The sequence below is a fragment of the Salmo trutta genome, chromosome 22 (assembly GCF_901001165.1).
Source record: "Salmo trutta chromosome 22, fSalTru1.1, whole genome shotgun sequence".
NCBI lineage: Eukaryota > Metazoa > Chordata > Actinopteri > Salmoniformes > Salmonidae > Salmo > Salmo trutta.
In genome coordinates this window covers 48,579,167-48,602,711 of record NC_042978.1, presented here as the reverse complement: position 1 = coordinate 48,602,711, position 23,545 = coordinate 48,579,167, and the positions used below count along the sequence as shown (strand labels likewise).

The window sequence follows — 23,545 nt, the reverse complement described above, 5'->3', positions numbered from 1 at the left end:
ACACAGAGCAGGCCCAGGTCACAGAGCAGGCCCGGGTCACAGAGCAGGCCCGGGTCACAGAGCAGGCCCGGGACACAGAGCAGGCCCAGGTCACAGAGCAGGCCCGGGTCACAGAGCAGGCCCCGGTCACAGAGCAGGCCCGGGTCACAGAGCAGGCCCGGGACACAGAGCAGGCCCAGGTCACAGAGCAGGCCCAGGACACAGAGCAGGCCCGGGTCACAGAGCAGGCCCGGGTCACAGAGCAGGCCCCGGTCACAGAGCAGGCCCGGGTCACAGAGCAGGCCCGGGACACAGAGCAGGCCCAGGTCACAGAGCAGGCCCAGGACACAAAGCAGGCCCAGGTCACAGAGCAGGCCCGGGTCACAGAGCAGGCCCAGGACACAGAGCAGGCCCAGGACACAGAGCAGGCCCAGGACACAGAGCAGGCCCAGGTCACAGAGCAGGCCCAGGACACAGAGCAGGCTCAGGACACAGAGCAGGCCCAGGTCACAGAGCAGGCCCGGGACACAGAGCAGGCCCAGGTCACAGAGCAGGCCCAGGACACAGAGCAGGCCCAGGACACAGAGCAGGCCCAGGACACAGAAATGTTAAATCTCTCCTTGTCCATGTCTGTAATCCCAACATATTTCAAGGTGACCACCATTGTCCCTGTTCCCAAGAATTCAAAGGTATTCTGCCTAAATTACTATCGCACTTTAGCACTCACATCTGTAATTATGAAGTGCTTTGAAAGGCTGGTCATGACACACATCAACACAATCATTCCAGACTCCCTGAACCCACTCCAATTGTCATGCCGCCCCAACAGATCCACAGATGACGCAATCTCAATTGCACTTCAGACTGCCCTTTCCCACCTTGACAAGTGGAACTGAGAATGCTGTTCATTGGATTACAGCTCAGCGTTCAACACCATAGTGCCCTCCAAGCTCATCACTAAGCTCAGGACCCTAGGACTGAATATCTTCCTCTGCAACTGGATCCTGGACTTCCTGACGGGCTGCCCCCAGGTGGTGTGGGTAGGCAACAACAGATCCTCCACGCTGACCGTCAACACGGGAGCCCCTCAGGGGTGTGTGCTTAGTCCCCTCCTGTACTCTCTGTTCACCCAGCTGCACGCGACCGATCGTAATGCCCATGATCAATTTGGAGAGCAGCTGCACGTGACTGATCGTAATGCCCATGATCAATTTGGAGAGCAGCTGCATGCGAAATTCCTATACAAATATTGAAACCATTTAATGAGAAACTAAAAGATGTACAACAATAAAATACGTGACCGACTGGCTCGATTCGGTCTTATGTATCAAAATTTGAAATTGTGTTTTTTACATTGGATAAAAATAAAGACTCCGAGCTAGAAAATGGTGTATCACACACTACATTAAGGAATAATGGAAAAGTAATTCTTCTTTGAAAGTTGATCAACTTGTAACCTCACTTTTGAAAAAATGGCTCTTGAATGTTTTGGTATGTAACTGGAGAGCTCTTCTTTGTCTCCACTCATTCAGCATCGTTCACACTCTCTTAAGCCTTGGCCCCACCCATCTCTTTAAGGAATCACATGTGAGACCAAGTACTAAACAAATAAAGATTTCAAGACAAAAGGCTGGTTTATACTCCGGGTGTGTTCGTAAATTCAATCTGGAAAGCCAGAGTACGCTCAGAGTGCACTCTGGGCGTTCGTAAACTCAAGATTGTCAGATTGTACATTCCTAAATTCAGAGCATTTCGCTCTCGGAGCGCACACTGGACGCTTTGGCCGATGAGTAGGGTTGATCCGAGCGCTCTGACCTACCAACAGCAGTCAAGCACCCAAGCTAATTGGCTAACATTGGCTAGCGTGCTGGCTACATCCAGACACAAATGAGAGAACACCTCAATCTGACCATTTTACTCTCCCTAGCAGAGCTGGTTAGGCTGTTTTTGTTATCCAGAGCTTTGGTGACTGTGCTGCTGGCAACAATTTAATTACGCTTTTTTGCAGACGTTTATTGACACCAGCCATATTCAACGGATGTTGAGAGCTCGTAAATTCGTCAGTTATTTTGCGCTCTGACACACTTAGACGAGAGTGCTCTGAAATCAGAGTAGATAGCCAGTGTGAATTTACGAACGCACCCTACTTCTATCGACATTTGTCACAGTGACATCATGAACATTCTATTGACATAGTTACTTTCATAGTGGAATATTTTGCTTAGACATGTAGTTAACAGTAGCTAGCTAGCTAAACAATGAACCATAATCCCAACTCGTAACGTTACTACCCTGCATGAATCCGCAGGTAGCTAACCAAGCTAACATTAGGCTATAACTAACAATGCAAATGGTTCTGAGATATGAATAATATTACTACACAGATCATACACGTAAAGTTACCTAGCTAGCTAACAGTACACTTTAACTTGAAATGAAAATGACTTTCTGACAAAATTAGAAACGTGTAATATCTGAAAATATAACTAGCTAGACTATTTTACCGGTCTACATGGATGAATGCTTCTCCCTCTCTGTCACGAATGCCACGGTTACCCTTTAGTTTGAAGATGTAATCCAGAGACAGGTGTTTTACACAACAGCCTTCTGTGCGTGTTCTCTTTTCGACTCACTCTGCATTTTTGCAATCAAACGGCAGAATTTTCTCCATCTCCTTAGCTATAATACTCTAATACTACCGGGCATTCCACAACTTGGTTGTCCAGAAAATGGAGAGCAACACTTTTTCAGTTATACTAGGTGATATATTTAAAAAAAAAAGCTGCGTTAGAAATGATTACCTACACATACTGAGCAGCTCATGTTATAGACAGAAGCAAGCGACATGGCAGACCAATCCAAACTCATCGCTCGGCATGTCCAGCCCATCCATTATCTCAGCCAATCATGGCTAGCGGAAAAGGTTATTTTTCCATGGCTAAACCAACTAGGCTCATAATTTAATAACTGTATTCGTATTTACAGATGGCATACAAGTTTGTTATTAAGGCACATGAAAGTTCACGTTACAGAAGGCATTTCTGCCAAAAAAAACACACTTGATAAATTTTTTTAAATGTACGTTCAAATGGCTCTCCTGTGAAGTAGTGAAGCGCGACATTTAGCCTAGTTTCCTGAAAGGAGTCATACATTGTCAATTTACATTGTGTAATTTATTTGACGGTCCCTAACTAGTCACAGAGATACGCTATCCAAAGTCAAACCAGTTTTACCACAGTCGCACACCGGCCTGTTGGCTAGCACTAGCTAGCCTAGGCTACTTCCAGACACAAGACCTGGTTGAACTGTTTCAAGTTATCTTGAAGGGTGAATTACTAACTGTGTACTGTTTTGGCAGAGTGGAAGTACACATGCTTCTCACGTTCGAAACAGACATACGAGAGACACACACATCAAAGCTCGCCTCCAAGACCTGAATCTCATTCTAGGACGCATTTCCTAATGGGGAGAATGGAAACCACCCCCTTGATACTATCAGCTTCTTGCACATCTCTTTATAAAACCTTGAGTGTTTTCAAAAGAAGTTGATAGCATAACTTCATACCAAAGTTTAAGATTATGTTTGGCTTCCTTATAATGTTTGCAAGTTGCTATTTTGGAAAGATTTTTTATGATTTTATCAATGCTATAGGTCTTTCAGCAGGATGCTATAGGTCTTTCAGCAGGATGCTATAGGTCTTTCAGCAGGATGCAAAATGAAACCTGTTCTGTGTCAGAGTATGAACTTGATTATTATTGCCCCCTAGTGGCAATGCAGAGGTTTGTGACTGAAAAAAAGATCAACAGAGATCATCAGTAAATGGGGAATGACAAACAATGCATGTTTGTTTCACTTCATCAAATGTCTCACTTGTAGCTTGTACTGAAAACGTCCCTGTACAGAAGCACCAGACAAAAAGAGGAGACAGAAGCTGAAATACTGGCCCCACAACACAAAAAACAGCCAGTCAGTTCAGCACTGTAGGAAGCAAAGCAAGTCATGCATGCAGCCCCCGTACACCATCAGCTTTTGGTCACATCCCCAGACCCTGAAGTCTCAGCCAGCCCCAGTCCCAAGACCGCACAGTCACAGCCAGCCCCAACCCCAGCCCCAGCAGTCCCAGACAGCCCCAACTCCAGACCCCGCAGTCACAGCCAGCCCCAACCCCAGACCCCGCAGTCACAGCCAGCCCCAACCCCAGCCCCAGCAGTCCCAGACAGCCCCAACCCCAGACCCCGCAGTCCCAGCCAACCCACAACCCCAGACCCATCAGTTCCAGCCAGCCCCAGGCATTGTAGTCCCAGCCAGCCCCAGTTTCCAGCCCTCAGCTCCAGCCTCCAGACCTACAACAGCTCAGCAACAAACACACATCCAGGAGAAAGCGAGAGAGAGAGAGAGAGAGAGAGAGAGAGAGAGAGGAGGGGTGCAAAGATACATCACAGTCCCTCACATCTCCTCAGGAGGAGAGAGAGAGATCAGAAAAAAAGCAAGGGGAGGAGGAGAGAGCAGGAGAGCCAAAACCCACAGTGGAAAACCATGGAAATTAGAATGATGGATGTATGGATGACTTGGTGTTTAAAATGGAGTGAGAGTGAAAAGATGAAAATAGATCATGAATACGAGATCAGATGCTATCTAACTGAATAGTAGAATGGGAGGAGAGGGATTTGATGTAAATCATATACCTAGGCATGTCCGAATCAAGAAACTGTCTGCAAAAAACAACAAAACAACATTGTGTTAGTGGAGTGGACTGGAGGGAGAGAAATGTCAGCATGTCCTGTCCCTTACTGATGACCTCACAGGCCTGAGCAGAGGCCAGACTAGACCACATATGGGTTCAAATGGCATCTGTTTTCTTTCCAGCGCAAACCAAGCCCTTCTGGCACTCCAGGCATGCAGAATCAATCAAAACGCTCAAAGTATTTGACAGAAACAAAAACTATTTGAACCCAGATCTGCATTGGACAATCCCACACTCTGCCCTGGTGCTGGACACTCCCCTCCACTCAGGAGGACCTTTCCAACCAGATCAACATCCTGGGTTGGAGGTCAAGGAATGCAGAACCATGTTGATACCTGTATATGGAGATGGTATGGCCATTAGGACCAGACAGACCACTGCAACAGTCTGTCTGGGGCCTCTGTTCCTGTATTGGTCCTTTGTGATGGCAAGCAAACCCAGGTCTGAGGAATGGTATTTGAGTTAGGTGAAAGGTTACTAGTAACGCAGTGTGGTTAAACCACAATAGAGGTCGTCATGACAGTTACATTATTCTGTAAAAACAACATTGTATGTTACATGGAGAGTAAACAGTAACATAAGGCATTACAGTGAAGTGCTACGGCGTAACACAGCATGACGCTATGCAGCTTTAGTGACTTACTGAGGTATGGTGACTTACTATGCTGAGTGAGTTAGTTAGGGATGCATGCCAGTGAGTGGATAATGCGGTCTTGAAATGGCGGAAAGTATTCAGACCCCTTGACTTTTTCCACATTTTGTTACGTTACAGCCTTATTATAAAATGTAGTAAAAAAAAAAATCATCATTCTACACACAGTAACCCATAATGACATCACAATGCCCCATAATGACATCACAATAACCCATAATGACAAAGCGAAAACAGGTTTTCGTGATGTCATTATGGGGTATTGTGATGTCATTATGGGTTATTGTGTGTAGATTGCTGAGGATTTTTTTTTACTTAATCCATGTTAGAATAAGGATGTAATTGAACAAAATGTGAAAAAAATCTAAGGATCTGAATACTTTCCGAAGGCACTGTATATCCCATCATTACATACTGTAACGACATGCAAGAGGGTGAGGCCAATGAGGATCAAGATCGTCCGTCAGCTACAGGGACACCAAGAAGCCCTTCATCCACAGAGTCTAGGGATCTGTGCTACAGGGCCAGCAAGAAGCCCTTCATCCACAGAGTCTAGGGATCTATGTTACAGGGCCACCAAGAAGCCCTTCATCCACAGAGTCTAGGGATCTGTGTTACAGGGCCAGCAAGAAGCCCTTCATCCACAGGGTCTAGGGATCTATGTTACAGGGCCAGCAAGAAGCCCTTCATCCACAGAGTCTAGGGATCTATGTTACAGGGCCACCAAGAAGCCCTTCATCCACAGAGTCTAGGGATCTATGTTACAGGGCCACCAAGAAGCCCTTCATCCACAGAGTCTAGGGATCTGTGTTACAGGGCCAGCAAGAAGCCCTTCATCCACAGGGTCTAGGGATCTATGTTACAGGGCCAGCAAGAAGCCCTTCATCCACAGAGTCTAGGGATCTATGTTACATGGCCACCAAGAAGCCCTTCATCCACAGAGTCTAGGGATCTATGTTACAGGGCCAGCAAGAAGCCCTTCATCCACAGGGTCTAGGGATCTATGTTACAGGGCCAGCAAGAAGCCCTTCATCCACAGAGTCTAGGGATCTATGTTACAGGGCCAGCAAGAAGCCCTTCATCCACAGGGTCTAGGGATCTATGTTACAGGGCCAGCAAGAAGCCCTTCATCCACAGAGTCTAGGGATCTATGTTACAGGGCATGTTCAGTTTGGCTAACAATCCTTTGTAGGTGTTTGTGTGCCATAGCATGTTGTTATTATGGCCATAGTGTGATGTTGGATAGAGATGTCTGACATGGTGCAGAATAATCCTGCGAGGTTAGTTATTAGTGGATAATGGTTAGAAGGGAGGATTATGCAGTGAACAGGGTGAGAGGTGGAATGACAGACGGACATTCAAAGCACAGCACCAGACTAGCATCAAGGAACGGGAGAGTCGCCTAGCCAGCGTAGTGGTGAGGACACTCTAATATAACTGGCTGAAGCATTAAAGGTCATCATACAGCACAACTACTACAAAGATAACGGCTTCACGTTTGATCATAATCAATCTGAAATCATTTGTTCTTTAAGTCACAATCTTTGCTTTCTACAAGTGATCTTGTGACCTGCTTCTAGATGTATAAAACCACATGTTGTTTTGTCAAGCATCAGCTGCTTCAGTGGAACAGGAGAGGGGATTGAGGGGTGGGGGGAGGGAATAAATCCTCTTTGCCTGAAGTCTGTTAATCAGTTAAGCTGTGCATCTTGGCGGCGTGAGCTTCAAATATCCTTGCTAAGCCTGCTATGCATTAGCCATGGAGCACAGTGCATTCAACCAATACAGGAGCCTCCTCAGTCAACCAATACAGGAGCCTCTTCAGTCAACCAATACAGGAGCCTCTTCAGTCAACCAATACAGGAGCCTCTTCAGTCAACCAATACAGGAGCCTCTTCAGTCAACCAATACGGGAGCCTCTTCTTTGTTTTCGAATGTCTACAAGCTTTTCTATATATGTTGTTCAATCATATATAAAGAGAGAGAGTGCTGGTAGAGAGACACAGAGATTGGCTGAACCCACCGTGTGCTGGTAGAGAGACACAGAGATTGGCTGAACCCACCGTGTGCTGGTAGAGACACAGAGATTGGCTGAACCCAAGGTGCGTGTGTCTCTAGAGCACCACAGAGCTTACGAAAGGCGGTGCTAGCATCGCCATAGTGATCGTGATCGTGCATTTACAGAATTCCTAGTGACATCATAGAATTTTAAAGACAGGAGAAACACATCGCAAATGGAGTATTGGTTATTATGATGTAATGATGTAATCTTCAAATGTTCAGGACCGTAAAGGAACTTTGATGTAAACAGTTCAGTAAACAATATTTATGCATCAACAAAATATAACTGAATGTTCTATATAACTAACTGTATATATTCTCTAAAACTTATATTGTCAAATCATCCCCCCCCCCAAAAAATCCTAGAATCGTTGAATAAGTCTGCTATTGGAACAGGGTGACATTTGGGACGTAGACCTGTGGATGAGCCGTGGGTGATTAGGTCCCTTTTGACAGGTAGAACATGGGACATACCTGTCGTCCTGCATGGGTCTGACATACCCAGCTGACAGGATGTTGAGAGAGAGGATGTTGGGGTCTATGATGGTGTCGTCCCCCTCGGGAGAGTTACTGATACGCCCTGGGGAGTCGAGGAAGAGGAAAAAGAGGAGGAAGACGAAGAGGAGGAAGATGATGAAGAGGAGGAGGAGAACTTACATACTGTAAATGTTGGTGTTAAATACATATTCAAAACACACACACACACACACACACACACACACACACACACAGAGAGACAGACACTCACAAAGACAGCACACACTCAGGCACATGCACATACACAACAAACAAACAAACAAACAAACAAACAAACACACGCCGTCCACTTCAATGTGAGCCTGACTCACCCACAACCAGCTCCTGGACATCTTTCCACACGATGTCTTCACCTGTCTCATGAACGATTGTCACAGTTATTCTCCTCTGAATACCCTGGGGGGGGGGGGGGGGGGTGGAGAGAGAGAGCATTGACGAGAAGAAAAGGAGAGAGAGGTAGATTGAATAAGAGAGAGATAGAATAGTGAATGTACCATTAGAGAAGCCAGAGACATCAGAACACCAGGACAGAGAGACACAGCACGGGACGAACACAACACCAAGACTCAAAGCAACCAAATATAGGCTGGAACTGGACAAAACTAGACTGGACTGAACTAGACTGAACTAGACTGAACTAGACTGGACTGAACTAGACTGGACTGAACTACACTGGACTGAACCAGACTGGGCTAGACTGAACTAGACTGGACTGAACTAGACTGAACTAGACTGGACTGCTCTGGCAGGGCTTTACTATCCACTCTCTGGGAGCATCTGGTTAACAGGAAGAAAGAGAAAGTATTTTATACACACTGAGTGTACAAAACATTAGGAACACTTTCCTAATGTTCATTTGCAACCCCCCTCCTTTTGCCCTCAGAATAAGTTCAATTCGTCGGGGCATGGACTCTAGTTGTCGAAAGCGTTCCACAGGGATTCCAATGCTTCTCACATTTGTGTCAAGATGGCTGGATGTCCTTTGGGTGGTGGACCATTCTTGACATACACAGGAAACTGTTGAGCGTTAAAAAAAAAAACAGCAGCGTTGCAGTTCTTGACACAAACCGGTGCTCCTGGCACTTTCTAGCATAACCCTGTTCACTTCAGTCTTTTGTCTTGACTATTCACCCTCTGAATGGCACACATACACAATCCATGTCTCAATTGTCTCAATTAAAAATACTTCTTTAACCTGTCTCCCATATTATTCTATATGATTCTGTATTCTTCTATATGAGTATGTATTCTTCTATATGATTCTATATTCTTCTAATTGATTCTATATTCTTCTATATGATTCTGTATTATTCTAAATGATTCTATATTATTCTATATGATTCTGTATTCTTCTATATGATTCTATATTCTTCTAATTGATTCTATATTCTTCTATATGATTCTATATTCTTCTAATTGATTCTATATTATTCTATATGATTCTATATTCTTCTAATTGATTCTATATTCTTCTAAATGATTCTATATTCTTCTATATGATTATATATTCTTCTATATATCCACCTGCAAATCAGTTCAATCATAACTATCATTCCACTCCCTAAAATGACTCACCTGGTGCAGCATGAACGTCCCATGGCAAGGCATGCCTCCTCTGTGGTCCACTCCTGCTGGGATGTAGCTGTAGGGCAGTAACAAACCTCTCATTGATTTCACATCGGCCAATAAGTTCTGAATGACATTAAAGCTGTTGCTGATATTGTTGTTCTCGTAACTCTGGTTCTTGCATCGACATTCCACTGTGTTAATATACATTAAATCAAGATGTTTGTAGTACAGAACAGGCTTACCATTTCACCCACCAGTCTCTGTGTCTCTGAGTCTCTGAGTCTCTGAGTCTCTGAGTCTCTGTGTCTCTGAGTCTCTGAGTCTCTGAGTCTCTGAGTCTCTGAGTCTCTGTGTCTCTGTGTCTCTGTGTCTCTGTGTCTCTGTGTCTCTGAGTCTCTGAGTCTCTGAGTCTCTGAGTCTCTGCATGTACAGTGCAGTGGAACCTTTTTTGGTCTATTTCATTTCTAGTGAACCAACCAGAAAGGATGTGAACCAGCCAACGGATCAGGCCAGTTGACAGTGGTAGATAATCATTCATAGAACCGGGTTTACAAAAGGTTTTGGTGAGATGGTTTGCTGTGAAGTACAGTGTAATCCTGTGGTTGTGATTGTGGTGACTAATACTCACTCTCCACTGGCCTCCAGCTCACAGATCTCAAAGAACACCATCAGGTCATACTTGCAGTGGCAGGGCCCGGCTGTCGGGCGCATCAGGGCAGTCAGCTTGGTGGCAGGGACTAAAGGGGAAGAAGGTGAAGGGAGACAAGGTTACCGCCAAGGATACTTACTCTCCAGTAGCAGGGAACATGGAGAACTGTGAAGAGAGAAGGGCTGAAAAAGAGATGCGATCAGAGAGATGCATGGAGAGAGAAAGGAACCATTCAGTACAGTCCTGTGGAAACGGAATGAGATCACTCAGTCAAGGTGGCCACAAAGCTCAGTAAGCAAGCAATCATCCCTTAACGTTAGAGAGGATTGCCTCTGGAGATGGAAATTAGTATTGTAGCTAAATCGGGTGAAAATGTGTTGTGCTTGATCCCTGACAAATAAACTAATAAAATATTAAAAATAAAACAAAATCAATGAAACAAATTATTTGCATCTATATACAATATTCCCCAAGTATAAGAAACATTGTATGGAAAAACTGCATTATTACAATGTATATAGCCCAGGTCCTGAGAAAAATCAGTGAACGTAATCATCACATCAGAGACAGGTTTTATTATCAAACAGGTAAAGTCTGACCCTACATCAATTACTATGAAGACTGTCTGTTATCCACTTCTATCAATTACTATGAAGACTGTCTGTTACCCACTTCTATCAATTACTATGAAGACTGTCTGTTACCCACTTCTATCAATTACTATGAAGACTGTCTGTTATCCACTTCTATCAATTACTATGAAGACTGTCTGTTATCCACTTCTATCAATTACTATGAAGACTGTCTGTTATCCACTTCTATCAATTACTATGAAGACTGTCTGTTACCCACTTCTATCAATTACTATGAAGACTGTCTGTTACCCACTTCTATCAATTACTCTGAAGACTGTCTGTTATCCACTTCTATCAATTACTCTGAAGACTGTCTGTTATCCACTTCTATCAATTACTATGAAGACTGTCTGTTACCCACTTCTATGAAGACTGTCTGTTATCCACTTCTATCAATTACTATGAAGACTGTCTGTTACCCACTTCTATCAATTACTATGAAGACTGTCTGTTATCCACTTCTATCAATTACTATGAAGACTGTCTGTTATCCACTTCTAATTCATAAAGAGTTATTTATTTATGGAATCTACTAATGCTAAGAGCCCATAAATGCAGTTGAGGAAGAAATCACAGGAGGATCTGTAGGGGAAGTCAACCAGACAGGAGGAACTGTAGGGGAAGTCAACCAGACAGGAGGATCTGTAGGGGAAGTCAACCAGACAGCAGACAGGAGGAACTGTAGGGGAAGTCAACCAGACAGGAGGAACTGTAGGGGAAGTCAACCAGACAGTAGACACCCAACTAGGCAAGAGAAGAGAGCCAAGCCTGTGGAAAATCCCTGAAACACAACCTCTTTTAAAATCCTATTTTGGAAATCCTTCTATCACCGTGTAAAATCAGATTGCTTTCTTTAAACTGAGCTCAGTTGAGAGAAGCAATACGTTGGGCTATTAGCCCAGTCGACACTGTGATCTCGATCTCAAATGCAAAAATGGAGATAGGTGTTTTTTGTATTTCTGATTTACAATGTCTCATCTTGACCACTAAGTGATATAAAAAAAAGTATATAATTTGAGCTCAAGTTTAGTTTCAGAGACTCTCATTGGCCCAGGCATACAGACAGTAACCAACCCGGTTTCTGGGCTCTGACAACTGAACATATAGAGAGGGGTGGGGCCGGCAGACTGGGTGGCTCCTCCCCCTCCAGGAGAAAGGAGGCGGCCAATCCGGCGACGGACAGGGCGTGTCCTGGCAAAGAGTCCACCAGCGCCCCATTGGACACCTCTGGGACCAGGTAACGAATCATCTCCAGGTCGGGGGCCGTGCCATCGTCTGCTGCTTCACAGTGTACAGTAACACGTCCCCAACAACATGACATTACATACAGTATCAGAACACCAGTAGTCAAGGTAGCAGTCTATTTAGTTAGCATTACATTCCTTGTCTTGTTTTACATGACACGCAGTGGCAAGGATTTCAGCAGGCTAGTACACCAGCACAAACAGTACGAAGGCAATTTAACGGACATGAGCTGTAATCAGTACACAGGCCATACAATGGCATGATAGATACACATTGTGTACAGTACGCAGCATCACGTTTAACACACTAAATAACAACATTCATATCCTGATGTCGACAGAGGTCTAATTATTCACTAGAGCAAGAAAGAATAACAAGATGATGCTGCTTACCTGGTTTGGACAGGGGCATGACTGGAGGGAACTGTCTTCTGTTGGGACGCAGGGGGCTGGTTGGGGGGGGGATGAGAGAGAGAGAGAGAGAGAGAGACAGAGAGAGAGAGAGAAAAAAGGGCAACCAGTGAAGAACAAACACCATTGTAAATACAACCTATATTTATTATTTATTTATTATCCCTTTTGTACTGTAACTATTTGCACATCGTTACAACACTGTATATAGACATAATGACATTTGAAATGTCTCTATTCCTTTGGAAATGTTGTTTCCCATGCCAATAAAAGCCCTTTGAATTGACTTGACTTGAATTGACTTGAGACAGGTACAGTAAAGTCCTAAAAGAGTAAGTGGATTACAAAGAGGAGAATGAAGATTGTCCTTCCGGTAACAAGTGTTACCTGATGAGGTCCTTGTAGACAGTAGGCTGTTTCTGGTAGTGACCAAACACCTCAAACACCACAGGCTGGGTCTTGATGTACTCCACAAAGGATTTGGTGACCTCTACAGCAATCTGTTGAACCAATAAAGAGATACTAGCTACCACATCATATCAAACCATCATAACGTTCTTGTCTTTATTTTTATTTATTTATTAGTGGGCAGATCAGATTTAATATTGCAGATAGGTTGTGGCTTCCGTCAATGGAATCGTTTGCGTTATTTCCAATCCCCGATATATATTTTTGTTTTTATATATATATATATATATATGTTTTTTTTCCTTTATTATGTTCCCCTAACCCTACCACCCCTCCCCAAATTGAAGTAATGTCACGCCCTGACCTGAGAGAGACTTTTTATGACTCTATTTATGTTTGGTCAGGGTGTGATTTGGGTGGGCATTCTATGTCCTTTTTTCTATGTTTTTGTATTTCTTAGTTTTGGCCTGGTATGGCTCTCAATCAGGGACAGCTGTACATCGTTGTCGCTGATTGTGAGTCATACTTAGGCAGCCTGTTTTCCTTTGGGGTTTTGTGGGTGGTTAATTTCTGTTTAGTCATTTGTTACCTGGCAGGACTGTTTGGCTGTTGTCTTTTGTTTATTTTGTAAAGTGTTCTCTTTTTCCAAAGATGAGCACTAACCACACTGCACCTTGGTCTACTCCATTCAACAGCCGTTACAAGTAAACTAGTGAACAACAACACTTAGGCTTCTACTTCCAGCTTATACATAATATATACATTTTACAGACACAGTATATTTTACATTAGTTATCTTGTTATAATTAGTCCTACCCTTCAGCTCCACTCTGCCTCTCCCATCAATCTCTGAACACTATCCATTGTTTTACATTTTTCCACTGTGCTCTTCTGAACCTTCCTATTTTTGTAGTTTCTACAGATTGTAAATTAAAGATAAAAATATTTTGCTAAGACTACTATATTATTATTATTATTGACTATAACTTTTCAAATCACCCAGTAGTGCTATCTGCAGAGTTAGTTCCAGGTAAATGTTACTTTCTTCAGCCATTCCTGGACCTGTGACCAAAAACAAACTACATCTGGACAGTAACAAAACAAATGATCTAATGATTCTGTCTCTTCACAGCAAAATCTGCAGAGCTGGGATGGTTGAATCCTCTATGTACAGTGCCTTCGGAAAGTATTCAGACCCCTTGACTTGTTCCACATTTTGTTACGTTAAAGCCTTATTCTAAAATTGATTAAACATAATTTTTTTCTCAGCAATCTAAAAACAATACCCCATAATGATGAAGCAAAAACATGTTCAAATGTATTGAAAATAATATTTGTAAGTCGCTCTGGATAAGAGCGTCTGCTAAATGACTTAAATGTAAATGTAAATGTAAATAAACAGTAATACATTGTTTACATAAGTATTCAGACCCTTTACTATGAGACTCGAATTGAGCTCAGGTGCATCTTGTTTCCATTGATCATCCTTGAGATGTTTCGACAACTTATTTGGAGTCCACTTGTGGTAAATTCAATTGATTGGACATGATTTGGTAAGGCACACACCTGTCTATATAAGGTCCCACAGTTGACAGTGTACGTCAGAGCAAAAACCAAGCCATGAGGTCCGTAGAGTTTAAGACAGGATTTTGTTGAGGCACAGATTTGGGGAAGGGTACCAAAACTATTCTGCTGCATTGAAGGTAAATGGAAAAAGTTTGGAACCACCAAGTCTCTTCCTCAGAGCTGGCTGCCCGGAAGAACTGAGAAATCGGGGAGAAGGGCCTTTGTCAGGGAGTTGACCAAGAACCTGATGGTCCCTCTGACAGAGCTCCAGAGTTCCTCTGTGGAGATGGGAGAACCTTCCAGAAGGACAACCATCTCTGCAGCACTCCACCAATCAGGCCTTTATGGTAGAGTTGCCAGACGGAAGCCACTCCTCAGTAAAAAGGCACATGACAGCCTGCTTGAAGTTTGCCAAAAGGCACCTAAAGGACTCTCAGACCATGAGAAAGAAGATTCTCTGGTCTGATGAACCAAGATTGAACTCTTTGGCCTGAATACCAAGCGTCATGTCTGGAGGAAACCTGGCACATCCCTACGGTGAAGCATGGTGGTGGCAGCATCATGCTGTGGGGATGTTTTTCAGCAGCAGGGACTGGGAGACTAGTCAGGATCGAGGCAAAGATGAACGAAGCAAAGTACAGAGAGATCCTTGATGAAAACCTTCTTCAGAGCTCTCAGGACCTCAGACTGGGGTGAAGGTTCACCGTCCAACAGGACAATGACTATAAGCACACAGGCAAGCCAACGCAGGAGTGGCTTCGGACAAGTCTCTGAGTGGCCCAGCCAGGGCCCAGTCTTGAACCCGATCGAACATCTCTGGAGAGACCTGAAAATGCCTGTGCAGCAACAGTCCCCATCCAACCTGACAGAGTTTGAGAGGATCTGCAGAGAAGAATGGGAGAAATTCCCCAAATACAGGTGTGCCAAGCTTGTAGAGTCATACCCAAGAAGACTCGATGCTGTAATCGCTGCCAAAGGTGCTTCAACAAAGTACTGAGCAAAGAGTCTGAATACTTATGTAAATGTGATATTTCAGATATGTTTTGTTATAAATGAACAGAAATGTCTAAAAACCTGTTTTTGCTTTGTCATTATGAGGTATTGTGTGTAGATGGATGAGGTGGGGAAAAAACTATTGAATACATTTTAGAATAAGGCGTAGTTTTATGTATCAGTTCATAAACCATGTGTCATGAATTCGTTACATCCAAAATATCTTCCCATTTATTTAGCAACACACAGCTGTCCATCTTTTGGTCCTGAAATGAAACTGGTCAACTTTTTTATTTATCACAATTTTCTTCAACCAATTTTGGTCTTTAATGCAGAGCCGACAGACAAGTTCCTTACTTTCTCCCTCTTCTACTCTCCTCTTCCATTTTTTGTGGTAATGCTTAAATTAGTTGATTGTAGTTTTAAGTAGAGCAGACATTTTCATATATACTTGTGTTAGCTGCATGTGTGACATAACTCCACCAGTCCTATTAATGATATGACGTTCTGACGTTCGTCATTAACGGTAGACCAGCGTGAGTTGGGTTCATCATATTTATTTATTTAAATGTAAACCAGCAAAAACAATAAACAATACAACGAACGTAAAGCTAGGTGTGCAAACACATGCAACACCAAGACAAGATCCCACAACTGACTGTGGGGAAAAAGGGCTGCCTAAGTATGATTCCCAATCAGAGACAACGATAGACAGCTGCCTCTAATTGGAAACCACACTAGGCCAATCAAAGAAAAAGACAACATAAAAATATAACACATAGAATGCCCACCCCATGTCACATCCTGACCTAACCAAACAGAGAAAAACGACTCTCTCAGGTCAGGGCGTGACAGATATAATTTACAAAGATTATACCTTTTTTTATCCCAAAAATGATGGTTTCTTCTCAATTAATATATTTGAGTTTAACCACAATATTTGTTGTTTTATTTGTTCTGTCTTTTCTGGTGGACTCAACTGAAATTGCAATTAACTTTCTATTGCTTGTTTTAAAAGTAGAGATATTTTGGAGATTTTAATTTTCAAATAACTGAAAGTGAGAGGTTGTAATCTGAATAAAGGGAAAAAAGGCCATTCTTGAACATGAGGCGAGACATTCTTACTAATCTGCACGAGAACCAGTTCGGATTTAACATTTACATTTTAGTCATTTAGCAGACGCTCTTATCCAGAGCGACTTACAGTAGTGAATGCATACATTTCATACATTTTTTCCCCGCGCTGGTCCCCGTGGGAATCGAACCCACAACCCTTGCGTTGCAAACACCATGCTCTACCAACTGAGCCACACGAGACCTATTTAAGTATAACTTTTGTATGACTGAAGCCTTTAGTGAGAGGTCTAATGCTTTAATATTGAATAATTTCTGCCCTCCGAATTCATATTCACTATATAAATAGGTCCGTTTAATTTTGTCTGGCTTAACGTTCCAAATAAAATTGAAACTTTCATTTCAAAAACAGGTCACTCGGTGTCGGCTAGACCATAAGCAAATAGGTAAACTGGGATATGACTAAAGAGTTAAATCAGGGTGATTTTTCCACAAATAGACAGGTATTTTCCTTTCCATGGAAGCAAGATCTTATCTATTTTATTGCTAACTTTCTAATACAATGTATTGTCATTTCATTCTTTCGGGATATGAATTCAGACTTGTGCCAGAGATAGAGCTGGGTCCTGATGAAGACTGAGGATGACTACGGCTCAGTCAAGGGACCCATTTGGTTAAAACCTGCCGCCCTTGTTGCTGATGGGAGAAGCTTTTAAGTAGACAGGAGGTGTGAGAGAAGGTGAAGGGGGAAGGGTTCCTCTGTGCTCTCTGGATGGTAAAAGGGGGTATTTATTCCCTTTGTCCTTGTCGTCTGTCGTGGTGCATCACTGCTCTATACAATCAATCAATCAAATGTATTTATTAAGCCATTTTTACATCAGTAAAGTGCTTTACATTAAACAGTAAGCAGGAAGAAATTCAATATATATCTATTTATATGGAAAGCAACAAACTGCACACAAAGTGCCTAAAAAACATATTTAAAACTGCTTCAGGCTAGGGTCTATTTTCCTCCACTTCCTGTCTGACTGACATGCCCAAAGTAAACTGACTATTACTCAGGCCCTGCATATAATTGGTACCATTGGATAGAAAACACTTTGAAGTTTGTAGAAATGTTAAAATAATGTATGAGACTATAACACAATAGATATGGTAGGAGAAAATGCAAAGAAAAACCAACCAGAATTTTTTTTTTTTGAGAGCCCATGCTTTTACAATGGAAAGTATAGGGGAACATCCAAATCCAACTCCCAAATTGCAATTCATATGGCTTCCACTAGATGTCAACAGTCTTTGTTTAAGGTTTCTGTCTTGTTTCTTCCAAAATGAGGAAGAATAATGAGTTTTAGTACTGGGACTCAGAGTTGGAAATCAGTCTGTGCGCCACAATGAAGAGGACGCGCACCTGCTAATATCGCTTTCCTATTGAACATACTTCTTTACGTATGAAATATTATAGTTTAATTCCATTTTAGGGTACCTGAGGGTTAAATAGAAACGTATTTTGACTTGTTTTAATAAAGTTTTGCGGTAGCTTTTTGGATTCCTTTCTCTGCATGTTGAACGAGTGGATTACTCAAATCGATGGTGCCAACTAAATTGACTTTTTGGGATATAAAGAAGGATTTTATCTAACGAAAAGACACTACATGTTGTAGTTGGGACCCTTTGGATTTCAAATCAGAGGAAGATTTTCAAAAAGTAAGTGAATATTTAATCGCTATTTGTGAATTTATGAAATGAAACCTGTGCTGGTTGAAAGATATTTTGATGTGGGGCGCCGTCCTCAAACAATCGCATGGTATGCTTTCGCTCTAAATCAGACAATGCAGTTAGATTAACAAGAATTTAAGCTTTGAACCGATATAAGACACTTGTGTGTTCCTAAATGTTTAATATCCATAATTTGTATTATTATTTATTTGAATTGAACGCCCTCCTAATATCACAGGAAGTTGTCGACAGGTGTCCACCTGGCGCTAAACATTTTCAAAGTCTCCAGCCACCCTAGTCATAGACTGTTGTGTCTGCTACTGCACGGCAAGCGGTACCGGAGCACCAAGTCTAGGCCCAAGAGGCTTCTAAACAGCTTCTTCCCCGAAGCCATAAGACTCCTGAACACCTAATCAAATGGCTACCCTATCCACAGGGATTCTGGCCCCATGTTGACTCCAATGCTTCAATGATGCTCCAATGATGTCCTTTGGGTGGTGGACCATTCTTGATACACACAGGAAACTGTTGAGCGTGAAAAACCCAGCAGCGTTGCAGTTTTTGACACAAATCAGTGCGCCTGGCACCTACTACCATACCACGTTCATAGGCACTTAAATCTTTTGTTTTTCCCATTCACCCTCTGAATGGCACACATACACAATCCATGTCTCAATTGTCTCGAGGCTTAAAAATCCTTATATAACCTGTCTCCTCCCTTCATCTACACTGATTGAAGTGGATTTAACAAGTGATCCTAGCTTTCACCTGGGTTCACCTGGTCAGTCTATGTCATGGAAATTGCAGGTGTTCATCATTTTTTGTCCCCTCAGTGTATTACCCTACTTGTCTAAGGAAAAGTATGTTTTTGTCTTCACATGGATGTTGGAATATGTTATGAGAGTACACAAAATACCCCTCCTTTGGCATGGAGAATTTATTGTTTCATGAGCTGCTTAGATCACAGAACAATGTCGGTGATGAATGTGCCGATGAATCGACCACTGGAAACTTTTCCTCAACTGAGCCAATCGCAGCTCTCCTGACAAGAAGGCCTCACCTCTTCCTGGTTCCGGGACTATAAACTAAACATGCGAACAGCACTCCTTGTGTTCGGACGGCGACCAGACATATGGTTGCTGTCAATTTATGAACAACAAATCAATTCAAGGACGCCCCGCGAGGGGACCCTGCAAAAATTCTACTTGGACGACTGAAATCCTTTTCTTTTTCAGCTGAAAACTCTTCGGCCCTCTAATCCCCATTACCTGTTTCTGTAGCCTATCATATTAGCACATCATTTTCATTACTCATTCAACTGCTTACGTTTTGTACGTGGTAGAAGCCCAGAGGAGGACCTTGCCCTGTGTTCTTCAGAGGCTCTGTGGAAAAGGCCTCGTCATGGCGGTGGATGAAACTGTAGATGGTCAGAAAGAGTGAGGGCCTTGTTAGCTATCACTCAGTCTGTTACAATGTCTGATAGACCTAAAGATCTGATAGACCTAAAGATCTGATAGACCTTACTGAAGAAGCAGAAGGAGAAGCAGACGCAGAAGAAGAAGCAGAAAAACTAGACAAAGAGGAAGGAAAAACAACAACGACGACTTACTTGAACTGGCAGAAGATGTCAGCATACTCTGCAGAGATGCTGAAGGCCTGGAGGACCGTCACTCTGAAGGTGAAGATGTTCCCTATCCTCAGGTGTTCCAGGGCTCCGTCCAGAGCTTCTCCCTCCAGATTGGGCTTCAGGGGGCTCTCCAACTCATCTGGACCGGCTACAGGGGGTTAGAACAGAGACATGTAGAGACATTGAATGTAGTTATGCTTCCTGTGTTTTCATTATAGCACACTAAGGTATTACTCCCTGCACTACACTACATCCTTACTTAAAACAACACAGTGTAACTTCAGGCAGTTGCTTCACACTGGCACACTGATAAACACACTACCTACCTGTACATAAATACATTTAACATTATGTAGATATCAACACACACCAAACACACTTACAGTGCCTTCAGAAGGTATTCACCTGCCTTTACTTTTTCCCACATTTTGGTGTTGTTACAGCCTGAATTCAAAATGGATTAAATGTAGATGTTGTGTCCCTGGCCTACCCATAATACCCCATAATGTCAAAGTGGAATTATGTTTTTAGAAATGTTTACAAATTAATGAAAAATGTAACGCTGAAATGTCTTGAGTCAACAGGTATTCAATCCCTTTGTTACAACAAGCCTAAATAAGTTCAGGAGTAAAAATGTGCTTAACAAGTCACATAATAATTTGCAGGGACTCACTCTGTGTGCAATAATAGCGTTTAACATAAATTTGAATGACTACCTCAGCTCTGTACCCCACACATACAATTATATGTAAGATCCCTCAGTCGAGCAGTGAAATTAAAAAACAGAACAGAAACAGAAACAATATTAATACACCCTGTATTATGTATTCCAAAACATGCATCCTGTTTGGAATGAGGCAATAAAAAATAAAACTGCAAAAAATGTTGCAAAGATATAACCTTTATGTCCTGAATACAAAGCGTTATGTTTGGGGCATAGCCTGAAGGTGTGTGTGACTAGCCTGGCGCCTCCTATGCCAGCCCCACGTAGCAGACCTCCAGTGCGTCACCAGAGCCCAGTACATCCTGTTCCTGCTCCCCGCACTAGCCTGAAGGTGTGTGTGACTAGCCTGGCGCCTCCTATGCCAGCCCCACGTAGCAGACCTCCAGTGCGCCACCATAGCCCGGTAAGGCCGGTGCCTGCTGTGAGCATGCGGTTCGAAGTACATCTCCCCAGTCAGGTGAGACCAGTTCCAGCGCCCCAAAGGAAGCCTCTAATGATGGTCAATGGTCCGACGTCTCCAGCGATAATCCATGGCATGAAGCCTCCAGTGATGATCCATGGCCTGGAGCCTGTAGTGTTAATCCATGGCACGAAGCCTCCAGTGATGATCCATGGCCCGGAGCCCGTAGGGATGACCCATGGCACGGAGCCTGTAGCGAAGGTCCCCAGTCCGGAACCTACAGAGCCTCTCTTCAGCCTGGAGCCTCCAGCGACGCTCCTCAGCCCGGAGCCTCCAGCGCCGCCTCCCAGTCCGGAGCCTCCAGCGACTGCATCCAGCCCCGATCCTTCAGCGGCGGTCTGCAGCCCCGATCCTTCAGCGGCGATCTGCAGCCTGGAGTCATCAGCGGCGGTTGGTGGTCCGAAGCATCCGACGAGGACCCATGGTATGGTTCCCCCAGTCATACAGAAGCGGGGGGATCAGCGGGCAGTGGGGTTACCACGCCCGGAACCAAAGCCGCCGCCATAGACAGTTGTCACCCACCCTACCCTCCCTTTGTATTGTTTTTTTTAGCGCGGTCAGAGCGCGCACCTTTGGGGGGGGGGGGGTACTGTCACGTCCTGACCATTGTGAGTGTTATTTTCTATGGTAGATTAGGTCAGGGCGTGACAGGGGGTGTATGTCTGATTTCTATGTTGGTGTTATTTGGCATGACCTCCAATTAGAGGCAGCAGGTTGTCGCTGTCTCTAATTGGAGGTCCTGTTTAGGTTTGTCCCACAGGTGTTTGTGGGCGATTGTTCTTCGTGAGGTTTATGTTTCTCCAGCGTCACGGTTTGTTGTTTTTGTATTTACTTAAAGTGTTAATTGTTGCATTCGGTTTCACTGATTTAAATAAAACATGTGGAACTACGGAAACTCTGCATCTTGGTCCGCTCTTTCAAACAGCCGTGACATGTCCTGAATACAAAGCGTTATGTTTGGGGCAAATCCAACACAACACATCTCATCACTGGGTACCACTCTTTATATTTTCAAGCATGGTGGTGACTGCATCGTGTTATGGGTATGCTTGTCATCAACAAGGACTAGGGAGTATTTTAGGAGAGAAATAAATAGAATAAAGCAAAGCACAGGCAAAATCAGAGAGGAAAACCTGGTTCAGTCTGCTTTCCAACAGACACTGGGAGAAAAATTCACCTTTCAGCAGGACAATAACCTAAAACACAAGATCAAATCTACACTGGAGTTGCTTACTAAGAAAACAGTGAATGTTCCTGAGTGGCCTAATTATGACTTAAATCGGCTTACAAATCTCTGGCAAGATTTGAAAATGGCTGTCTAGCAATGATCAACAACCAATTTGACAGAGCTTGAAGAATTTGAAAAATAATAATGTGCAAATATTGTACAATCCAGGTATGAAAATCTCTTTGAGACTTACCTGGAAAGACACACAACTAAAATCCCTGCCAACGTTGATTCTAAAATGTATTGACTCAGGGGTGTGAATACGTATGTAAATGAGATATTTCTGTATTTAAGTTTCAATAAATGTTCAATAATTTCTAAAAACATGTTTTCACTTTGTCATTATGGAGCATTGTGTGTAGATAGGTGAGAGAAAAATCGGTTTAATCCATTTTGAGTTCAGGCGGTAACACAACAAAGTGTGGAATAAATCAAGAGGTATGAATACTTTCTGAAGGCCACACCAACATACACAGACCACACCCACGACAGACAGACCACAGCCTCACAGACAGACTCCACACATAGAGTTCTCTACAGCTAATCTCGCTTGCAGAACAGTTTGACGAAACACCACAGTTTGACGAGACACCACAGCGGCTGAGGAGACTACACAGCTAGTGGTGGTTACCCGCACATGTATTGTTGTTGACTTCATCGGCTGAGGGTCCCATCTCTGAGTTCTGTCCCTCCCCCTCCACGAAACGCAGCTCCTCCTGGGACGCCCCAGTACGGGACAGAGCAGCGGGGCACGACTCAGCCTGGAACTGACCACAAGGGACAGCATACAGTTAGCAAAGCTGGTAGAGAAGCTAGCAAACCTAGGAGGTAGTCACTAACTAGCTAGAAGGTAGCATACAGTTAGCAGAGATAGAGAGGGAGTGGCCTAGCCACTGATATTAAAGCAAGAAGACGTAGCCTGGAACTGACCACAAGGGACAGCAAACAGTAAGCAAAGCTAAGGGAGGTAACTAGGTCTCAGTAAAACTAGGGAAGGTACATACAAGGATCTATATATGCACTAGATGGCTGACAGGGGGCGCTGTTTTGAAGTCACCACGCCTCCATCTTGGCAATTCCCCAATTAGTCGACTGGTCGATTGTTTGGTCGTTAGGCTGTTGGTCGACCGAGATTATTTTAGTCGAGCAGTATCGAATATATATTATATATACACATATACATATAAACACACTATATATATATATATATATATATATACACATATATACAACTCATAAATAAACACACTGTATATATATATCTATA

The 23,545-nt window shown here is 43.3% G+C and overlaps 1 protein-coding gene across 17 annotated transcripts in view; it reads right to left on the bottom strand.

Moving 5' to 3' along the window:
• kif1aa (kinesin family member 1Aa) overlaps nucleotides 1–23,545 on the bottom strand; it is a 137,642-nt gene that overhangs the window by 26,798 nt on the left and 87,299 nt on the right. For 9 of the 17 annotated variants that reach the window (XM_029708274.1, XM_029708280.1, XM_029708275.1 and 6 more), the window contains 10 exons: nucleotides 22,910–23,045; nucleotides 19,849–20,014; nucleotides 19,566–19,656; nucleotides 12,870–12,982; nucleotides 12,465–12,520; nucleotides 10,172–10,280; nucleotides 9,550–9,616; nucleotides 8,286–8,370; nucleotides 7,912–8,017; nucleotides 4,666–4,692 (listed from right to left, as the gene is read on the bottom strand). In XM_029708274.1, coding sequence (XP_029564134.1) covers nucleotides 4,666–4,692; nucleotides 7,912–8,017; nucleotides 8,286–8,370; nucleotides 9,550–9,616; nucleotides 10,172–10,280; nucleotides 12,465–12,520; nucleotides 12,870–12,982; nucleotides 19,566–19,656; nucleotides 19,849–20,014; nucleotides 22,910–23,045 — 956 coding nt within the window. The remainder of the gene's footprint in view (nucleotides 1–4,665; nucleotides 4,693–7,911; nucleotides 8,018–8,285; nucleotides 8,371–9,549; nucleotides 9,617–10,171; nucleotides 10,281–12,464; nucleotides 12,521–12,869; nucleotides 12,983–19,565; nucleotides 19,657–19,848; nucleotides 20,015–22,909; nucleotides 23,046–23,545) is intronic. The other 8 variants (XM_029708279.1, XM_029708283.1, XM_029708288.1 and 5 more) reach the window with 3 other exon arrangements.